At 35.5% G+C, this 22,229-nt stretch overlaps 2 protein-coding genes and 1 pseudogene across 5 annotated transcripts; all 3 read left to right on the top strand.

The window, feature by feature from the left end:
• The first annotated feature begins 61 nt into the window (after positions 1-61).
• LOC116139895 lies at positions 62-16,322 on the top strand. Of its 4 annotated transcripts, none has more exons than XM_031425549.1 (7): positions 62-287; positions 769-863; positions 985-1,070; positions 1,145-1,200; positions 1,325-1,437; positions 15,702-15,763; positions 15,908-16,322. In XM_031425549.1, exons 1-7 carry the CDS (start codon positions 179-181, stop codon positions 16,206-16,208), a joined length of 822 nt encoding a protein of 273 aa, XP_031281409.1. In that variant the 5' UTR covers positions 62-178; the 3' UTR covers positions 16,209-16,322. The 4 variants fall into 4 exon arrangements, with proteins under 4 accessions (XP_031281409.1, XP_031281391.1, XP_031281399.1 ...); XM_031425531.1 differs by having other exon boundaries at positions 741-863; XM_031425539.1 differs by having other exon boundaries at positions 63-287; positions 741-863; positions 991-1,070.
• LOC116139797 lies at positions 3,937-14,923 on the top strand (annotated as a pseudogene).
• A 164-nt stretch (positions 16,323-16,486) lies between the features above and the next one.
• On the top strand, positions 16,487-18,577 carry LOC116139845 (amidase 1-like). The gene is made up of 6 exons (XM_031425491.1): positions 16,487-16,579; positions 16,848-17,011; positions 17,383-17,535; positions 17,733-17,857; positions 17,941-18,066; positions 18,366-18,577. Exons 1-6 carry the CDS (start codon positions 16,487-16,489, stop codon positions 18,473-18,475), a joined length of 771 nt encoding a protein of 256 aa, XP_031281351.1. The 3' UTR covers positions 18,476-18,577.
• Positions 18,578-22,229: the final 3,652 nt, after the last annotated feature.

Genomic DNA, 22,229 nt, shown 5'->3' with positions numbered 1-22,229 from the left:
ATAACAAATGCCAAAATAATTAGTAAAATAAACGTTCAAATGGATATAAAATAGCAGCATAGAACCGGTAACAGCAGTCGAGAGTCTTAAAACCCGCCCCATAAACTTTCGCTTGTATTGTCATGGATATAAAGTAGCAGCTGCTAAGCCTACCATACACGAGATTAGAGAAGGAATTATGGAAAACAATGCTAAAAGCGGGTCATCAGCTTCCTCAGGAGATCCGAACCCGTGCCCCATCTGTCTCGGACCCATGGTTCAAGACTCCTATCTTGATAAATGCTACCGTATGTTCACTCTAACTCTTTGTTTTTGACATTTTCATGAGTTGGGTTTCTCCAAAACACTAAATTAAGAAAGCTCTTTATGTCGAAACAGTGGAAGATATCGCTTATGTATTCATTAAATTTGTTTATTGTTAAAGTGAAGATTTTATATAGAATCGAAGAGAAATTAATTGCGGCAAAAATGAATTTAACGTTAAAGATGAGATTTTAAATTTGTTGACATTTCTTGTTTCGATAACGTACTGGAATTGTGCTCGCAATTGACATTGTTGTACTTTGCGTTATTTACTTGTTATCTATTTATTTATTTTTGGGGGATTACATCTGTGAAGTTAAGTGTGATTTCAGATTTTTATTTTGAAAAATATTCTGCCTGCATGTGCATTTAGTTACAAGTTAGAATATATGGATTGAGAAGAAAGTGGAATTTATCGGTTTTGATCATCCGTGAAGGCTTTGGATTTGCATTGCTGTGGTGCAGATAAGTTTTGTTATAACTGTATTGTACAATGGACTAAAGTGGTTGCTAGCAAGCATTCGAGCCTGCTTTCTTCGGTAAAGTGTCCTTTATGCAAGGTTAGTGTTGTTTAGCATCTTCACGACATCTGCTAATATGATTTCTAGTTGGGTGGGCTGGCAAGCCGTGACAAGATGTAAATTTGAAAAGTTTTACTGATTATGCTATGTTTATACCAAGATGCAGACTGAGAACTTTTCAATCATCTATGGATACAACGGAACTCATTTTCAAAGGCATTATATTGGTCAAAATTCTGGGGATAGGTAACCCTTTTCTTCAAAATTTTCTTTACATGTTCATTAGATGTCTTATTTTACTCTTTTACTTCTGCTTGCAGGTTTTTCTTTTCAAAAGCCCATAAGTATAGACTGCAATGCTATTACACAGAATCAGGTCTTAAGCAGTGTTTTATTTGATTCTTTGACTTCAAATTTCATGCTGTCATTTTGCTATTTTATCTTCTGACAAATCACTGGTATCCCGTATATGTTTTTCAGTCAATTATGTGTTCAATCAGGTATCTTAAATGACATATTCAATGTTTCTCGGTACTGGAAGTCTGGTAAGTATCTTCAGTCAAATCAGTGGCTGCATGGTTGGTTGAGAAGGGAAATCCAAGCTCTGATGCAGGTATGATGTTCATGAGCTCTATGTTCTTGCAATTTCTTGCCCTTAGTTACTTAGAGCATGGTTGCATCCATTTAAACCAAAGTTAATTTTCTCTATTAGCCCTAGAGCAAATCCACTGAAACTAAAAGGAGATTCCCTAATAGCAGTGCCAAATATTGGTTATATGCTTTTACTTGAACCATCCTTCTTATGTACTAAGCATTGTTTTGATCATGGACCTATATCTGCAAATTATTTCCAATGAGGGAGTTTGTCCCACATAAATGGAAGCGCTGAGATTTATTTTGGCTTCATAAATTTTCTTTTTCTTGAACTCATCTAGCTTGGCGATTATAACCTTTTTCTATTTTCAAAGAATATAACCCATAATTGGTGATGCTTGTAATGTTTATCTCATTTACCTTTAGAAGACCCTACGTTCTTTTCGAATTGGAGGAAAACGGTTTGACATATTTATTGTCTGAATTGCTTTCTGGAACATAAGCTGCTTGCTTTCTTGTTGAATTCAGATTATGAACTACTTCATAGGGATAGCAAGATTACTGGACAATTTTGATCTGTTTTGTCGTGAGAGAAAGGATAATTGACTAGATTTTTGGAGAACATATTGAAAGTTCCTGTTGTTGACCGTAAATTTTTAGCATTTTGGAGCTGCATCTAATAGCATTGGCATATTCTGTCTTTAATTTGTTTTTCACCAGAACAGAACGATTTTTAGTCTTCTGTGTCTCTTTTGAACTATGAACAAAACTTTTGGTATTGGCAAGTTTAGGACCGCCTAATTATGGATATTGTCTATAATTGTGCTGTTTACAGGATCTGGCCATGCATTTACCTCTTGCAAACTAGTTTATGTTATATCACTAGTAAAATTGCTCTACATTTTGTTGACTATTGAAGACTGGTTTGCTTGCTTTTTTATAGGAAAGATGTTAAATTGTTGTGCATCACATAGTTGTGTGGTTATTCATTTTGAGGAGGTAATATTCAGTGTTGCTTGCATCTTAATTTATGGTATTGATTTGAAATTTCTGTCAATTGAAACCCCGTTTTTGTTTTCATTTTTTTTGGTTTGTATAAGAACTTGTAATTCAACTTACCCAAATTTGCTATGATTTCCAGAAACGAGCATATGCGACAATTAGAAAACCTGAAGCAAACACGAAGATTTTAAGGCTCTAGTCTCTGATGCGCAAGACCTTTTCTAACGTCAAGAACAGATCGATTTGTGAACGAGAGGGACTTTTTCTTGCTTCTGGGTTGACCATTGAAGCCTATGATGCAGTCTACATGCAACGGTTGGTTGGAACACTCCAGAGTAACTATCAGTCCACGAAAGGAATCCTGGGCAGCCCCTGTAATAGTCCCATACTTGTATATCTTTGATGAGGATTCGGATGGAACTGATTGATTTTTTCTGCTATTTCTAGTTTGTATTGACTTCCATTATTATGAGTTGATACTTTGTTGCCAGTTCTTGATATTTGAAGTCAAAGAGGTCCTTGCCTTGAATCAATTGACCAAGTCCCATGGTTAACTGAGTTTTCCATTCAATAGCTTGAGTTGTAAGAAGACTATGATCTTTTTGAGGTTCCTAATTTCAGTTTCCTTTCACTCAACTGGATTAAAATTTTGAAGTTTGAAAATGCATCTAGTATTCTTTTTCATGTCATATTGTGGTAGGTGACAAGTCTTCTATTTTGGTTGGTGTTTGAGAGGTGGGATTATGGGGTGGAAATTTGGAGTTGGACTATTTTTTCCCATGTTTGGGTATATTTTAGGAGATTGAGATTGGATGTACCCCAGTCTCCTTTATTTATCCCAAATCGATGGGATAAGAAATCCCATGGGAAGCCACAAGATTTCTTATGGGACAACATTTTTTTGTGCTTTTAGTAATTATACTCGTTAAGTTTATATATGATTTAAAATTAAAATTAAAATATTATTATTTTAGCTAATAATATTTTTTTAATTAATATATATTTAAAAAATAATATTAGTAAAATATTTTAAATTTTTAATTAACTTTTATATACAATATAATTTTATATTTAAAATTATAGATATTATATTGAATGATAATAAATGCGTTCATAAGGAGTGTAAAAAACTTAAGTCACGTTATTCTAACCCTTAAAATAATTAATATTTGTTCCATTCAAGTTTCTTATAATTAATTACTATATAAATATCACAATTATTAACATAAATAATTTAAATTCTGCAAATTGCACGGGCTTCAGAAAATTTTCAAAGGAACAGGGTACATCATATTTTAGTCAAATAAATTGGGTTCTTTATGATATTAGTCAAATGAACACGGATCTTTCTGATAGTAGTGAACTGATCAGGGTTCATGTGTGTAAGTGAAATGAACAGGGGACTTTCTGATATTAGTCAAATGCACTGGCCACTGGGTCATTATTATTCAAATGAACAAAGACTTTCTGCCGCCGTCCAATGGCGAGTAGCCACAAAGTCACCACATGTCTTGCGGTCCATGCATGCTTGTTGGCTGAAAGAAGTTTTATTGGCGGGATGTCTACCTCTACAGCGACTTCGCTGTTTATGATAACATCAAGGATAAAGCTGAGCTAACCATATACTGTGAGAACAATGGCAGTGGAAGTAATGGCGAGAGACACAGATTATGGAGCTTTCGTCGAAAAATTTATTCTCCAGCCAGTCCCTTCACCTCATCCACTTCCCTTAAGTGGCCTCACTTTTGCAATTAAAGACATGTAAGTAAATACCTCTCTGTTCTCAATTCAATGAACTCCATTGGGGTCTGATCTTCTGATCATGTCAGTAAGATAGGCAGGAACATGAGTATTTGAAGTATCTTTGTTTTAAGTTCATAGGATCGTTTCAGCTTATGTGTTTCGCTCCGTCTTGCTTAAGTTGATGTGAGAAAATGAGAGTGTTGAATTGTTTAAGAACTTCAGCTCTTTAGTTTCATTTGTGTTCCTGTCACAGTTCGTGCTTTACAATAGATAGGACTAATTCCATACTGATGTATTGATCTTGGCTGTTTTTTTTTATTTTAAATTGTTCTTTTGAAATTTGTATGCAGATTTGATGTGGAAGGATATGTAACTGGATTTGGACATCCTGAATGGGCACGGACTCATTCGGCAGCCACGTCAACTGCTCCGGCTGTTTTGGCTGTCTTGAGGGGAGGTGCCACTTGTATTGGTAAAACTGTCATGGATGAAATGGCATACAGGTTGGAGTTCTTTTAACCAATGTATTGGTTTTAGTTAGTTATTCTTTGTGTTACTCTTTTGAAATAGTAGGAAACAAGTTCACTATTTGTCAATTCATAATCAATGGATGATTTGAGACTCCTCCTATAGGTAATTCATCGTTGAATGTTAATTTGCTAATTACTAAATAAACAATGAATAATCGTATGGCAGTATAAATGGAGAAAATATACATTATGGAACACCCACAAATCCGTGTGCACCTGACCGGATACCTGGAGGATCTTCTAGTGGATCAGCTGTTGCTGTAGGTGCAAAGCTTGTAGATTTTTCCTTGGGTCAGTATTTCTGTCTTGTAGGTCCTTATGTTTCTCGGCTTGTCCATATCAGCTTCTAAGTGAAAAACTGATCTCCGCTACAGGTACTGACACTGGAGGAAGTGTAAGAGTACCTGCATCATATTGTGGAATTTATGGGTTTCGGCCTTCAATTGGTGCTGTTTCTACTGCTGGAGTAATTCCTATGTCACAGTTTTTTGATACTGTAGGTAAGGAATTTGTGTCTGACTAACCTACTTTGAGTACATGGTGTATAACATCTTTAAAAATGCATTTTGAGATTGCTCCTGTAGTAACGAAGCTTTTTGTTTAATTTAAATAATAATACCAGTGTGCTTTACCAAATGGATCAACTGGTTATTATCTGTTAATGAGTGAAGCCTTTATGCTGTTGTTTTAGCTTTAATACATCTTGCATTTCTGGCCATTGATCTCCAAGCAATCTAACGGCTGAAGACTTACTGCTGGTCAACCATATAAAAGTTGAAGTCTTTCCTCATTCACAACAGTCTCTTTCGATCGATATCGCTCAATCAAAACTGCTCTTCTAGGGTTCTTTGTATAGTACTTTGCTCTTGTGTAAATTAGTGGTTGATCCACCCATCAAAGTTGTGTTTCTTTGTGGTGTAGAGAATCAGGGTTAGAATTTTCATTAAGGTTATAGATTTACGGGTATAGAAGTGAAGTCGGTGTGATTCTTGTTAGTAAGGGCTTGAAGGGAAGATTGAGTGGTGTGTTGTAATCTTTGGTGACAATAATAATAGTGCAGCGAGCCTCCATATTCTGGAGTTCAACGTAGACGTAGCCTTTTCAATCTTGAACAAGTGAACCATAGTAAAAAGATTGTCTGTTGTTCCTTTTCTATATTTGATCTGTGTTTGATTGTGTTGAATCTTGATTAGAATAAGATTGACTCAGGTTTAGAACATTATCTAAAATATTGTGATTTCTCTTCTTCCACAAATTTTGTTTTGTCCATGGCATGGATAATTTATAGTTGTTCTAGAAAACTTAATAAATTTCTACCACTTTTTAATTTGGTGACTCATTCTTTTGACACCAAATTTTCATCTAGGATGGTTTGCTAGGGATCCTACAATCTTGAGGCAAGTTGGTCATGTTCTGCTGGAGTCATCTGATACGCCTCATGTCAGACCTAGTCAGGTGATTGTCGCTGAAGATTGCGTACGACTTTCAAGCATTCCAAGTGGTCGTTATGTTTAATGTTTAAATAATAATACCCAGTGTGCTTTACCAATGGCCCAACTGGTTATTATCTAAAATTGTGATTTCTCTTCTTCACCAAATTTTGTTTGTCCAGGCATGGATACTTTATAGTTGTTTTAGAAAACTTAATAAATTTCTATCACTTTTATTTGGTGACGCATTCTTTTGACACCAAGTTTTCATCTAGATGGTTTGCTAGGGATCCTACAATCTTGAACAGTTTGGTCATGTTCTGCTGGAGTCATCTGATACGCCTCATGTCGACCTGGTCAGGTGATTGTCGCTGAAGATTGAGTACGACTTTCAAGCATTCCAAGTGGTCCGGACAACTCAAGTTCTTCTTAAAGCTGGAGAAACTGTTTGGGGGTTTAGGTTTTTTACCATATGGCTCTGTTACTATCATGTTCTACTGGACCTTTCGAATTATTGAAGGTGTGGTATGATAAGATTTCCATTAACTTGTTTGATTAGGCTGTTATATCTGATGATAAAATTAGTACTAACTTACTTTTGAGCACGATACCACTTAATGTGTTCGTGTGCAGGTCATATTAGTAAGAATGTAATTCTTGGGGACTATGTCAAGCAAAGTTCCAAGTTTGAGATTTCATAGTGAAGGAAATAATGATCCAAGACTATACCATCCTTTGCAGCCCTTTCAAGAGCCATGAGGTTGCTACAAGGTGCAGAGCGTCAAAATAATTTCAAAAATTCTTAAGTGATTCACATGACCTGTAGTACCTTTTGATTAATCTTGGCTGAATTTTATTACCATTTGATGCATAGGTATGAAGTCAAAAGAACCATGGCTGGTGACTACAGTAAACCTGAATTTGGTCCAGGAATACATGAACAGGTATGGGAAGCAATGAGAACCATCACCAGATAACATTGATGCCAGTCAATCTATGAGGACGGATACTGCTGCTCTTACTGCTCTTCTTGGGTACTTTTTTTCTCTCAATGCAGCACAAGTCAAAGATTCTCTGTTGTTTCAAAGCTTGATTAATCCCATACTTATATTAACCTGGCATTAAATCTCATAATAGTTTTTTAAATAGTATTCTGGTAAGATACTGTACTTAAAACAAAGATTATAACCGTGTTAACTAAAGGAATATGTTATAATGTATTCGCATGTTAGTTGCAGAGATATAATGGGTAATTCATATAAGCCCTCTAATCCGCTTACTATAGGCAGACACTCATATATATACCATTATACACCGAAGACTACATTTTCATTGAAGATCATAAGTTCTGCTGTGAAGTAGTTTCCTCAGTTGTGTTAGATGCTTTCTGTATGCATTCTCTTAAATTCAGGTATAGATCACATGATTACACTGGCATAATATCATTTAGCCTTTACATTGTCATTGTGAAAGCCCTTTCTTTTGAACTTAAGGATTGTTGTAAAAAGTATGTACATCTTGCAAGAATGAAGAAGAGATGGGTTGTCTCATGCAATAAATTTGCAGCCACCATTCTTCTCAAAATTTTACCTTATCCAATTTAAAAATTACTCATCTGAATTATATTCTATCAGGATAGTGTATCTTTGTTTACCCTACAGTTCGAGGTCCTCCACCGAACTAAAAATGGATGCAGCTGCATCTGAAGTTGAATGGCCAAGGCTTTTAGCTTGCTTGCCATTGCGTGGAGTGTCTGGGTTCTGTCAGTTCTCTCTGTCATGCCATCTCTATTTAGTTTCTACTAAGACCATTTAATTTTATACTTTTCTAATGTCTTCCGGAATTTGTTTTATTTACAGGTGAGCATCCCACTAGGGATGTATGATAATCTCCTGTCAGTTTCCTGGTGGCGAAACTGGTTCAGACGGATTCTTGCTCACCTTGTCAGTACTCTTCATGACACCCTCAAGAAGAGATCCAAGTTGCCGAAAGAACATTACAACCTAACATAGGCTGTTTCCAATAATTTTCTGTAAGTTTCTTATCATCTTAAGTGAAAATCGGCATAGAGTCTATTCTATTTCACTTTTTCTCTTCATAACACCTTCTTTAAACATCTCTTTCTGCAGGTGCCATGGAGGCTTGTATACAAAATAAAAATGCAGAATGTTGAAATGTACTTGGTTCAGGGGCCCGTATTCTCTTCATTTCCTACATCAATTCGGAATACAAGATCTTAAGACCATTTGTCCCTGTCAGCTGTTCTTAATGTAAATAGAATGTCAAGTATGTTTCCTCTATGGAAAAATAGTTGGAAATTCAAGGTCTTAAGACCATTTGTCCCTGCTCAGCTGTTCTAATGTAAATAGATATGTCAATATTGGAGGAAGATATCCGTTATATATATGATTATGAAGATCTATAATGATATATTCTTAGTTAATATCGTTTACAAAAGGACTCTACTCTCTCTGATTGCCTTCATATTAGCCGTATGGTATGGAATGGATTTTGTAACGTTAACAATAAACAGTGCGACCTTTGCATATTTAGTGTAAAAAGTAAAACTGGTGCCTTTCCATATATTCATCTGACTTGGGGCCTTTTGATAGTATTCTTATGAACTGGGGACCTTTAGAATATAATCCGTAAGAATTGGGACGACAGTGCGCCTGTGATGATAGATTCCAGGAAGGATGGTTAAATTCATTTTTAATTTAGTTCATAATTTTATGAAAGTAATTAAAGAACGCTTACTCCAACAAGCTTGGTGCGCAAGGTGCGATGTTTTTATGGGAGTAAAGTCCATATAATAAGTTTCTCATCTATTTCAGCAATGCCAAACCAGCAAACTGACCCAGAAGTTCAAATTAAATCCACCGATTCCATCTGTTCTAAATTAAACAAAGAACCTCCACAGACAGCCAAAACGCCATTTTGAAATTATTTGGGAACCCAGCAAACGGTGCTATCCCCGAGTTGGCTATACATCAGCAGAGTGAAAAGAGTCTACAAGTCACGACCAGAACACATATAACCCCCCTTGTAGTTGTATGCATACTGCACTCGAATATTTCTGCCATCCAGTAACTGAAATGAATATCCACTACCCTTATTTATTTGAAAATAAACTGGCACTTAACAATGCTTCATTAATCTCAAACATTCCATGCCACCCACTTCTTTAATAGCCCCATGGCAGCGAAATGGCTTTTGCAGATCATTATTGGACTTCACGATATGACCCCCAAGAGCCTGACTCACAGGCTGCGCAGAGTTATGACTAAAAGTTTGATTAGAGTACTACCTGAGGAGAAATTCAGTTTCCTGCAAATTTCTTCTTCACCTTCTAAATTTAGGATTGATGATGAAAATTAATGGTGAATTATTGGATAAGTCTTAAAAGAAGAATAGCTTCCATGTTGGAGTAATGTTGTCTGCCGATATCTTGGTTAAAATTATAGAGAAAATGAAATATATATATGTAATTATGTTTTCTTTTGTTTGAAGAAATCCCGCTCCAAGAATATTATTGTTGGAAGATTAATGGATGGCTATCTTACTCTAATTGCTAGGACAACAATCTTACAGCTAAAAAATTTCCAGTTACTTGCAGAAGCAGTGCCAAAAGTGCTAGACATTGCGACGATAACCTCTACCAAGCCTTGACATATATCTGAAGGTATGCAAGTATTTGTAGTCTGTTCTTGTACTTCTAGATCTTTACAATGTCAGGAATAGTGAATAACTTACATAGTTACTTTCATGTTATCTGTAATTCTCGACCAATTTCGGCACATCCTAACCTGACAGAAGAAGAAAGGTCAAGTGTATGCAAGCTATAGAATATCATAAACTATCACAAGAACGTGTCAACACATGATGAAAATGACCGGTTGCCATTGAAATTGGAACGCAACTTATCCTTCTTGAACAGTGAACATGACAAGGTCATGACAGCTGCAGGATCAAATTACAGCGAACAAAGACTCCGGCCATTATTTGAGTAAGTAAAGGTTACAGAAAGGATTTTCTTTAACATCCCAGAAGGAAAATGATGAAAAAGAGTTGACTATGAAAATGAAACTCAATCAATTGCCAGGTGAAAGCTGCAGCTTCAGAATCAAGCAAAGAGATGTCGTGGGTCAGAAGATAAAACATTTTTTGTTTACCATCAGAACTATAGCCTTTATGTCATCATATCATGTTGAATTCCTGTTAAAAGCGTTTGCTATTAGAAAGAAAATCCAAGTGTAATCCTCGATTTTATTGTCGAAAAAACATTAGTTTTAGTCCATCGCTGCAGTTACAGTTAAGTTTATAACCGTCCAGTTATCAGAATGGAGATCAATAAAGATACAATCCTCAATCTATATTCTACTTAGCATAATTTTTGAAGCTCTGGAATCAGAAACTGACATTAACACAATCTATGCAACTGGCCTAACCATAACCTCAATAATTTAAAGAGGGATGAGCACTGAAGTAACAAAGTGTCAGAAACATCTGGTTTTATCAATCTTTAAAGATTTCCCTAATTCTCTTGACAGGTTAGATCCAAGAAAAAATTTACCAAAATTTCATTTTCATTTAGGTAACAGCTATGAGCTAACCATAACTTTGTGTCATGTATATAATAATAATATCTTGTTGATTAGTGCAAACTATCATGTACTTATGGTAAATCCAGAACAGTTAATTGCATAGAAGCAAAACATTAAAAAAGGAATTTCCAGTAAAGGAAATGGTGAGGAGTTTCACATATTAAACCAGGTTTTGCATAAGTACATATCATAAACTTATTCTCTTACATAATGCAAAAACCATTGAGAAATGAAGATATGATCGAAGGACAGGGTTATGTCACAGTGTGACAGAAGCTAACAAGTCATTCAGTGAAGCTTACAACAGATCATATTCGTTGGGATAGCCTAAAGATTTCACCTTCACAGGAATTTGAAGATCACATTTAAAAAAACTTGATGAAAGCTAGCCGCAAGGTTTTGGACGACTGGGATTCCTATTGAAATACACATCAGACACTGAATTCAAGAAACTTACAAAGTAAAGTTGGAAAGAAAAATCCTTTTGGTTTGAGCCATTGCCTGATGTGAAACAGAAAAAAGACAAGGCCGGGAATGAATTTTACTATTCTTTGGAGCCATTCAAGCACATTGTTGAGAAGGCTGAGTTGTGATAAAGAGATTGGATTGTGCTGGTCTGGTAACAGACCTATCATCAAATTTGATTTTCAGTTGTGTATTCACCAAGGTTGGAACTACACAACATTAGCCTTTGAGAGGTAAGTTGATTTATCACAAAAGATTTTAGGCCACAATACACATATTGTACACATGTCAGGCAATGTCAGGATGATTAGAAAGCAAAGAACCATGCCGCCATAATTTTTAATATTTACTTGAAGAAGCCGTATCAATGTATTCTTTGATTAAAATTTAGTACTTGACATTGATTTTGAGAATTTGAGCAGTGTTTCTGTGGCTAAATAATGAATTTTCAAACTCTTCTCTTCCGTGTAACAAACTTAATTGTGGGTATAATCCAAAATTTTATATAAAAATAGGTAAGAGGCGATTGTCTGATTTCGATTCGTATTCGGATTTAAGTGAAAACTGTGGTCGTAGTTTGCTTACGTTAGTCTCTTCTCACAATTAATTGAGATGCGTGTACCTTACTCATTGATTAAGAAAAATAACGTAAAAGTAAATATTAACTAGAACCGCTAACCGCAATCAGAGAGTCTTAAAACCCCCATACGGCCTAAACAAGTTTTATTTGGAAAAATATTTCTCAACTATCTTATTGAAAAATTAAAGCCTATCATTCATAATATACTAATACATAGTATAATTCTAATAACAATGCCAAATAATTAGTAAAAAACGTTCAAATGGATAAAATAGCAGCATAGAACCGGTAACAGCAGTCGAGAGTCTTAAAACCCGCCCCATAAACTTTCGCTTGTATTGTCATGGATATAAGAGCAGCTGCTAAGCCTACCATACACGAGATTAGAGAAGGAATATGGAAAACATGCTAAAACGGGTCATCAGCTCCTCAGGAGATCCGAACCGTGCCCCATCTGTCTCGGACCCATGGTTCAAGACTCCTATCTTGATAAATGCTACCGTATGTTCACTCAACTCTTTGTTTTTGACATTTTCATGAGTTGGGTTTCTCCAAAACACAAATTAGAAAGCTCTTTATGTCGAAACAGTGGAAGATATCGCTTATGTATTCATTAAATTTGTTTATTGTTAAAGTGAAGATTTTATATGAATCGAAGAGAAATTAATTGCGGCAAAATGAATTTAACGTTAAAGATGAGATTTTAATTTGTTGACATTCTTGTTTCGATAACGTACTGGAATTGTGCTCGCAATTGACATTGTTGTACTTTGCGTTATTTACTTGTTTATCTATTTTTTTTTTTGGGGGATTACATCTGTGAAGTTAAGTGTGATTTCAGATTTTTATTTTGAAAAATATTCGCCTGCATGTGCATTTAGTTACAAGTTAAATATAGGTGAGAAGAAGTGGATTTTATCGGTTTTGATCATCCGTGAAGGCTTTGGATTTGCATTGCTGTGGTGCAGATAATTTTGTTATAACGTATTTGTACAATGGACTAAAGTGGTTGCTAGCAGCATTCGAGCCTGCTTTCTTCGGTAAAGTGTCCTTTATGCAAGGTTAGTGTTTGTAGCATCTTCACGACATCTGCTAATATGATTTCTAGTTGGGTGGGCTGGCAAGCCGTGACAAGATGTAAATTTGAAAAGTTTTACTGATTATGCTATGTTTATACCAATCAACTGAGAAACTTTCAATCATCTATGGATACAACGGACTCATTTTCAAAGGCATTATATTGGTCAAATTTCTGGGGATAGGTAACCCTTTTCTTCAAAATTTTCTTTACATGTCATTATGTCTTATTTTACTCTTTTACTTCTGCTTGCAGGTTTTCTTTTCAAAACCCATAAGTATAGACTGCAATGCTATTACACAGAATCAGGTCTTAAGCAGTGTTTTATTGATTCTTTGACTTCAAATTTCATGCTGTCATTTTGCTATTTTATCTTCTGACAAATCACTGGTATCCCGTATATGTTTTTCAGTCAATTATGTGTTCAATCAGGTATCTTAAATGACATATCAATGTTTCTCGGTACTGGAAGTCTGGTAAGTATCTTCAGTCAAATCAGTGGCTGCATGGTTGGTTGAGAGGAAATCCAAGCTCTGATGCAGGTATGATGTTCATGAGCTCATTTGGTTTGCAATTTTCTTGCCCTTAGTTACTTAGAGCATGGTTGGACATCCATTAAAAGTGAATTTTCTCTATTAGCCCTAGAGCAAATCCACTGAAACTAAAAGGAGATTCCCTAATAGCAGTGCCAAATATTGGTTTATACTTTTACTTGAACCATCCTTCTTATTACTAAAGCATTGTTTTGTGATCATGCACCTATATCTCAAATATTATTTCCATTGAGGGAGTTTGTCCCCACATAAATGGAAGACGCTGAGATTTATTTTGTTTCATAAATTTTCTTTTCTTGAAGCTCATCTAGCTTGCGATTATTATACCTTTTTCTTATTTTCAAGAGGAATAAACCCATAAGTTGGTGATGCTTTAATGTTTATCTCATTTACCTTTAGAAGAAGCCTACGTTCTTTTTCCGAATTGAGGAAAACGGTTTGACATATTTATTGTCTGAATTGCTCTGGAACATAAGCTGCTTGCTTTTCTTGTTGAATTCAGATTATGAACCTACTTCATAGGGATACAAGATTCTGGAACATTTTGATCTGTTTTGTCGTGAGATAAGATAATTGACTAGATTTTTGGAGAACATATTGAAAGTTCCTGTTGTTGACCGTAAATTTTTAGCATTTTGGAGCTGCATCTAATAGCATTGGCATATTCTGTCTTTAATTTGTTTTTCACCAGAACAGACAGATTTTTAGTCTTCTGTGTCTCTTTTGGACTATGAAACAAAACTTTTGGTATTGGCAAGTTTAGGACCGCCTATATTATGGATATGTCTATAATTGTGCTGTTTACAGGATCTGGCCATGCATTTACCTCTTGCAAACTAGTTATATGTTATATCACTAGTAAATTGCTCTACATTTTGTTGACTATTGAAGACTGGTTTGCTTGCTTTTTTATAGGAGAAAGATGTTGAAATTGTTGTGCATCACATAGTTGGTGTGGTTGATTCATTTTTGAGGAGGTAATATTCAGTGTTGCTTGCATCTTAAATTTATGGTAATTGATTTGAATTTCTGTCAATTGAAACCCCGTTTTTTGTTTCATTTTTTTGGTTATGTATGATGAACTTGTAATTCAACTTACCCAAATTTGCTATGATTTCAGAAACGAGCATATGCGCACAATTAAAAAACCTGAAGCAAAACAAGAAGATTTTAAGGCTCTAGTCTCTGATGCGGCAAGACCTTTTCTAACGGCAAGAACAGATCGATTTGTGAACGAGATGGAACTTTTTCTTGCTTCTGGGTTGAACATTGAAGCCTATGATGCAGTCTACATGCAACGGTTTGGGTTGGAACACTCCAGAGTCTATCGAGTCCACGGAAAGGGAATCCGTGGGCAGGCCCCTGTAATAGTCCCCATACTTTGTATACTTTGATGAGGATTCGGATGGAACTGATTGAATGTTTCTTGCTATTTCTGAAGTTTGTATTGACTTCCATTTTATTTGATACTTGTTGCCAGTTCTTGATATTTGAAGTCAGAAGAGGATCCTTGCCTTGATCAATTGAGCCAGGTCCCATGGTTAACTGAGTTTTCCATTCAATAGCTTGAGTTGTGAAGAAGACTATGATCTTTTTGAGGTTCCTAATTTCAGTTTCCTTTCACTCAACTGGATTAAAATTTTGAAGTTGTGAAAGCATCTAGTAATTCTTTTTCATGTCATATTGTGGTAGGTGACAAGTCTTCTATTTTAGGTTGTGTTTGAGAGGTGGGATTATGGTGGAAATTTGGAGTTGGACTATTTTTTCCCATGTTTGGGTATATTTTAGGAGATTGAGATTGGATGTACCCCAGTCTCCTTTATTATCCCAAATCGATGGGATAAGAAATCCCATGGGAAGCCACAAGATTTCTTATGGGACAACATTTTTTGTGCTTTTAGTAATTATACTCGTTTAAGTTTATATATGATTTAAATTAAAATTAAATATTATTATTTAAGCTAATAATATTTTTTTAATTAATATATATTTAAAAATATATTAGTAAAAATATTTTAAATTTTTAATTAACTTTTATACACAATATATTTTATATTTAAAATTATAGATATTATATTGAATGATAATAAATGCGTTCATAAGGAGTGTAAAAAACTTAAGTCACGTTATTCTAACCCTTAAATAATATATTTGTTCCATTCAAGTTTTCTTATAATTAATTACTATATAAATATCACAATTTATTAACATAAATAATTTAAATTCTGCAAATTGCACGGGCTTCAGAAAATTTCAAGGATTGACTATTGAAGACTGGTTTGCTTGCTTTTTTATAGGAGGAAGATGTTGAAATTGTTGTGCATCACATAGTTGGTGTGGTTGATTCATTTTTGAGGAGGTAATATTCAGTGTTGCTTGCATCTTAAATTTATGGTAATTGATTTGAAATTTCTATCAATTGAAACACCGTTTTTGTTTTCAGTTTTTTGGTTATGTATGATTACTTGTAATTTAACTTACCCAAATTTGCTATGATTTCCAGAAACGAGCGTATGCGGCGAGTAGAAAAACCTGAAGCAAAACAAGAAGACTTTAAGGCTCTAGTCTCTGATGCGGCAAGACCTTTTCTAATGGCTAGAACAGATCGATTTGTTAACGAGATGGAACTTTTTCTTGCTTCTGGGTTGAACATTGAAGCCTATGATGCAGTCTACATGCAACGGTTGGGTTGGAACACTCCTAGAGTAACTATCGAGTCCACGGAAAGGGAATCCAGTGGGCTGGCCCCTGTAACAGTCCCATACTTGTATATCTTTGATGAGGATTCAGATGGAACTGATTGAATGTTTTCTTGCTATTTCTAGAGTTTGTATTGACTTCCATTATTATGAATTGATACTTTGTTGCCAGTTCTTGATATTTGAAGTCAGAAGAGGATCCCTGCCTTGAATCAATTGGGCCAAGGTCCCATGGTTAACTGAGTTTTCCATTCAATAGCTTGAGTTGTGAAGAAGACTTATGATCTTTTTGAGGTTCCTAATTTCAGTTTCCTTTCGCTCAACTGGATTTAAATTTTTAAGTTGTGAAAATGCATCTAGTAATTTGTTTTTCATGTCATATTATGGTAGGTGATAGGTCTTCTATTTTAGTTATGTTTGAGAGGTGGGATTATGGGGTGGAAATTTGGGATTGGACTATTTTTTCCCATGTTTGGGTATATTTTAGGAGATTGAGATTGGATGTATCCCAATCTCCTATATTTATCCCAAATCAATGGGATAAGAAATCCCATGGGAAGCTTTTTTGCTTTTAGTAATTATATTATAAATTATACTCATTAAATTTATAAATGTTTGAAAATTAAAATTAAAATATTATTCAAATGAACAAAGACTTTCTGCCGCCATCCAATGGCGAGTAGCCAGTAGCCACAAAGTCACCATATGTCTTGCGGTCCATGCATGCTTGTTGGCTGAAAGAAGTTTTATTGGCGGGATGTCTACCTCTACAACGACTTCGCTGTTTATGATAACATCAAGGATAAAGCTGAGCTAACCATATACTGTGAGAACAATGGCAGTGGAAGTGATGGCGAGAGACACAGATTATGGAGCTTTCGTCAAAAAATTTATTCTCCAGCCAGTAAGTAAGTACCTTTCTGTTCTAAATTCAATGAATTCCGTTGGATTCTGATCTTCTGACCATATCAGTAAGATAAGTAGAAACATGAGTATTTGAATTTTGAAGTATCTTTGTTGTAAGTTCATAGGATCGTTTCAGCTTATGTGTTTCGCTCTGTCTTGCTTAAGTTGATGTGAGACAATGAGAGTGTTGAATTGTTTAAGAACTTCAGCTCTTTAGTTTCATTTGTGTTCCTGTCACAGTTTGTGCTTTACAATAGATACGACTAATTCCATACTGATGTATTGATCTTGGCTGTTTTTTTTTTCTTTTAAATTGTTTTTGGTTGTATTGGATTATTATTATTATTATTATTATTTTTAAATTTGTATGCAGATTTGATGTGGAAGGATATGTAACTGGATTTGGACATCCTGAACGGGCGAGGACTCATTCGGCAGCCACGTCAACGGCTCCGGCTGTTTTGGCTGTCTTGAGGGGAGGTGCCACATGTATTGGTAAAACTGTCATGGATGAAATGGCATGCAGGTTGGAGTTCTTTTAACCAATGTATTGGTTTTAGGTTGTTAGTTATTCTTTGTGTTACTCTTTTGAAATAGTAGGAAACAAGTTCACTAATTGTCAATTCATAATCAATGGATGGTTTGAGACTCCTCCTATAGGTAATTAATCTTTGAATGTTAATTTTCTAATTACTGATTAAACAATGAATAATCGTATGGCAGTATAAATGGAGAAAATATACATTATGGAACACCCACAAATCTGTGTGCACCTGACCGGATACCTGGAGGATCTTCTAGTGGATCAGCTATTGCTGTAGGTGCAAAGCTCTTAGATTTTTCCTTGGGTCAGTATTTCTGTCTTATAGGTCCTTATGTTTCTCGGCTTGTCCATATCAGTTTTTAAGTGAAAAACTGATCTCCGCTACAGGCACTGACACTGGAGGAAGTGTAAGAGTACCTGCATCATATTGTGGAATTTATGGGTTTCGGCCTTCAAGTGGTGCTGTTTCTACTGCTGGAGTAATTCCTATGTCACAGTTTTTTGATACTGTAGGTAAGTAATTTGTATGTGACTAACCTACTTCGAGTACATGGTGTATAACATCTTTAAAAATGCATTTTGAAATTGCTTCTGTAGTAAGGAAGCTTTATGTTTAATTTAAATAATAATACCAGTGTGCTTTACCAAATGGACCAACTGGTTATTATCTAAAATATTGTGATTTCTCTTCTTCCACAAATTTTGTTTTGTCCATGGCATGGATAATTTATAGTTGTTTTAGAAAACTTAATAAATTTCTATCACTTTTTTAATTTGGTGACGCATTCTTTTGACACCAAGTTTTCATCTAGGATGGTTTGCTAGGGATCCTACAATCTTGAAGCAAGTTGGTCATGTTCTGCTGGAGTCATCTGATACGCCTCATGTCAGACCTGGTCAGGTGATTGTCGCTGAAGATTGAGTACGACTTTCAAGCATTCCAAGTGGTCGGACAACTCAAGTTCTTCTTAAAGCAGTGGAGAAACTGTTTGGGGGTAGGTATATTTACCATATGGCTCTGTTACTAGTCATGTTCTACTGGACCTTTCGAATTTATTGAAGGTGTGGTAATGATAAGATTTCCATTAACTTGTTTGATTAGGCTGTTATATCTGATGATAAAATTAGTAACTAATTACTTTTGAGCACGATACCACTTAATGTGTTCGGTGATGCAGGTCATATTAGTAAGAATGTAATTCTTGTGGACTATGTCAAGACAAGTTCCAAGTTTGAAGAACTTTCATTGTGAAGGAAATATGATCAAGAGACTATAGCCATCCTTTATGCAGCCGCTTTCAAGACCATGAGGTTGCTACAAGGTGCAGAGCGTCAAAATAATTTCATAAAATCTTAAGTGATTCACATGACCTGTAGTACCTTTTGATTAATCTTTGGCTGAATTTTATTACCATTGATGCATAGGTATGAAGTCAAGAGAACCATGGGACTGGTGACTACAGTAAACCTGAATTTGGTCCAGAATACATGAACAGGTATGGGAAGGCATGAGAACATCACCAATAACATTGATGCAGTCAGTATCTATGAGGACGGATTACTGCTGCTCTTACTGCTCTTCTTGGGACTTTTTCTTTCTCTCAATGCAGCACAAGTCAAAGATTCTCTTTGTTCAAAGCTTGATTAATCCCATACTTATATTAACCTGGCATTAAATCTCATAATAGTTTTTTAAATAGTTTCTGTTAGATAACTGTACTTAACAAACGATTATAACGTGTTACTAAGGAATATGATATAATGTTTCGCATGTTAGTTGCAGAGATATAATTGGGGTAATCCAATAAGCCCTAATCCGCGTTACTATAGGCACAAGACACTCATATAATTACCATTATACCCCGAAGATACGTTTTCATTGAAGATCATAAGTTCTGCTGTGAAGTTTTTCCTCTTGTGTTAGATGCTTTCTGTATGCATTCTCTAATTCAGGTATAGATCCACATGATTACACTGCATAATATCATTTAGCCTTTCATTGGTCATTGTGAAAGCCCTTTCATTTTGAACTTAGGATTTGTTGTAAAAGTATGTACATCTTGCTGCAAAGAAGAGAATTGGGTGTGTCTCATGCAATAAATTTTGGCAGCCACCATTCTCTCAAATAATTTTACCTTATCCAATTTAAAAATTACTCATCTGAATTATATTCTATCAGATAGTGTATCTTTGTTTACCCTACAGTTCGAGGTCCCCCACCGAACCTAAAATGGATGCGCTGCATCTGAAGTTGATATGGCCAAGGGCTTTTTAGCGTGCTTCTGCATTGCTGGAGTGTCTGGGTTCTGTCAGTTCTCTCTGTCATGCACATTCTAATTTAGTTTCTACTAAGACCATTTAATTTTATACTTTTCTAATGATCTTCTCCGGGAATTTGTTTTATTTACGGTGAGCATCCCCCTAGGATGTATGATAACTTCCCTGTCATTTCCTGGGTGGCGAAACATGGTTCAGACGGATTCTTGCTCACCTTGTCAGTACTCTTCATGACACCCTCAAAAAGAGATCCAAGTTGCCGAAAGAACCAGTACTAAACTAAAGGCTGTTTCCAATAATTTTCTGTAAGTTTCTTATCTTCTTAAGATGAAAAATCGGCATAGAGTCTATTCTATTTCACTTTTTCTCTTCATAACACCTTCTTTTAAACTCTCTTTCTGCAGGTGCCCATGGAGGCTTGTATACCCAAAATAAAATGCAAGAATGTTGAAATGTACTGGTTCAGGGGCCCGTATTCTCTTCATTTCCTACATCAATTCGGAATACAAGATCTTAAGACCATTTGTCCCTGTTCAGCTGTTCTTAATGTAAATAGATAGTCCAGTATTTTCCTCTCATGAGAAAAATAGTTGGAAATTCAAGGTCTTAAGACCATTTGTCCCTGCTCAGCTGTTCTTAATGTAAATAGATATGTCAATATGGAGGAAGATATCCGTTATATATATGATTATGAAGATCTATAATGATATATTCTTAGTTAATATCGTCTACAAAAGGACTCTACTCTCTCTGATTGCCTTCATATTTAGCCGTATGGTATGGATGGATTTTTGTAACGTTAACAATAAACAGTGCGACCTTTGCATATTTAGTGTAAAAGTAAAACTGGTGCCTTTCCATATATTCATCTGACCTTGGGGCCTTTTGATAGTATTCTTATGAACTGGGGACCTTTAGAATATAATCCGTAAGAATTGGGACGACGTGCGCCTGTGATGATAGATTCCGGAAGGATGTGTTAAATTCATTTTTTAATTTAGTTCATAATTTTTATGAAAGTAATTAAAGAACGCTTACTCCAACAAGCTTGGTGCGCAAGGTGCGATGTTTTTATGGGAGGTAAAGTCCTATAATAAGTTTCTCATCTATTTCATGCAATGCCAAACCAGCAAACTGACCCGAAGTTCAAATTAAATCCACCGATTCCATCTGTTCTAAATTAAACAAAGAACCTCCACAGACAGCCAAAACGTCCATTTTGAAATTATTTTGGAACCCACAAACGGTGCTATCCCCCGAGTTTGCTATACATCAGCAGAGTGAAAAGGGTCTACAGAGTCACAGACCAGAACACATATAACCCCCCTTGTACTTGTATGTTGCATACTGCACTCGAATATTTCGCCATCCAGTAACTGATGAATATCCACTACCCTTATTTATTTGAAATAACTGGCACTTAACAATGCTTCATTAATCTCAAACATTCCATGCCACCCACTTCTTAATAGCCCCATGGACCAGCGAAATGGCTTTTGCAGATCATTATTGGACTTCACGATATGACCCCCAAGAGCCTGACTCACAGCTGCGCAGAGTTTGACTAAAAGTTTGATTGAGTACTACCTAGGATGAAATTCAGTTTCCTGCAATTTCTTCTTCACCTTCTAAATTTAGGATTGTGATGAAAATTAATGGTGAATTATTGGATAAGCTTAAAAGAAGAATAGTCTTCCATGTTGGAGTAATGTTGTCTGCCAGATATCTTGGTTACAAATTATAGAGAAAATGAAACATATGATGTAATTATGTTTCCTTTTGTTTTAAGAATCCCGCTCCAAGAATATTATTGTTGGAAGATTATGGATGGCTATCTTATCTACTTGCTAGGACAACATCTTACAGCGACAATTTCCAGTTACTTGCAGAGCATGCCAAAAGTGCTAGACATTGCGACGATAACCTCTACCAAGCCTTGACATATATCTGAAGGTATGCAAGTATTTGTAGTCTGTTCTTGTACTTCTAGATCTTTACAATGTCAGGAATAGGTGAATAACTTACATAGTTACCTTTCATTTTATCTGTAATTCTCGACCAATTTCGGCACATCCTAACCTGACAGAAGAAGAAAGGTCAAGTGTATGCCAGCTATAGAATATCATAAACATCACAAGAACGCTTCAACACATGATGAAAATGACCGGGTTGCCATTGAAATTGGAACGCAACTTATCCTTCTTGAACAGTGAACATGACAAGGTCATGACAGCTGCAGGATCCAATTACCCAGCGAACAAAGACTCCGGCCATTATTTTGAGTAAGTAAGGTTTCAGAAAGGATGTTTCTTTAACATCCCGAAGGAGAATGATGAAAAAAAGGTGACTATGAAAATGAAACTCAATCAATTGCCAGGTGAAAGCTGCCAGCTTCAGAT

Source organism: Pistacia vera, unplaced genomic scaffold, assembly GCF_008641045.1.
Source record: "Pistacia vera cultivar Batoury unplaced genomic scaffold, PisVer_v2 Contig1105, whole genome shotgun sequence".
In the NCBI taxonomy this organism is placed as follows: domain Eukaryota; kingdom Viridiplantae; phylum Streptophyta; class Magnoliopsida; order Sapindales; family Anacardiaceae; genus Pistacia; species Pistacia vera.
The sequence above is the reverse complement of the archived record's forward strand: the minus strand, read 5'-3'. Positions and strand labels throughout refer to the sequence as shown.

Coding starts and splice junctions, on each gene's coding strand:
- LOC116139895 (XM_031425531.1), top strand. CDS start 189: ATGCTAAAAGCGGGTCATCAGCTTCCTCAGGAGATCCGAACCCGTGCC. Junction 288..740: donor CTATCTTGATAAATGCTACC/GTATGTTCACTC, acceptor TCATCCGTGAAG/GCTTTGGATTTGCATTGCTG. Junction 1,201..1,324: donor ATGCTATTACACAGAATCAG/GTCTTAAGCAGT, acceptor GTGTTCAATCAG/GTATCTTAAATGACATATTC.
- LOC116139845 (XM_031425491.1), top strand. CDS start 16,487: ATGGTAGGTGATAGGTCTTCTATTTTAGTTATGTTTGAGAGGTGGGAT. Junction 16,580..16,847: donor CTATTTTTTCCCATGTTTGG/GTATATTTTAGG, acceptor GGCTGAAAGAAG/TTTTATTGGCGGGATGTCTA. Junction 17,012..17,382: donor ATTTATTCTCCAGCCAGTAA/GTAAGTACCTTT, acceptor ATTTGTATGCAG/ATTTGATGTGGAAGGATATG.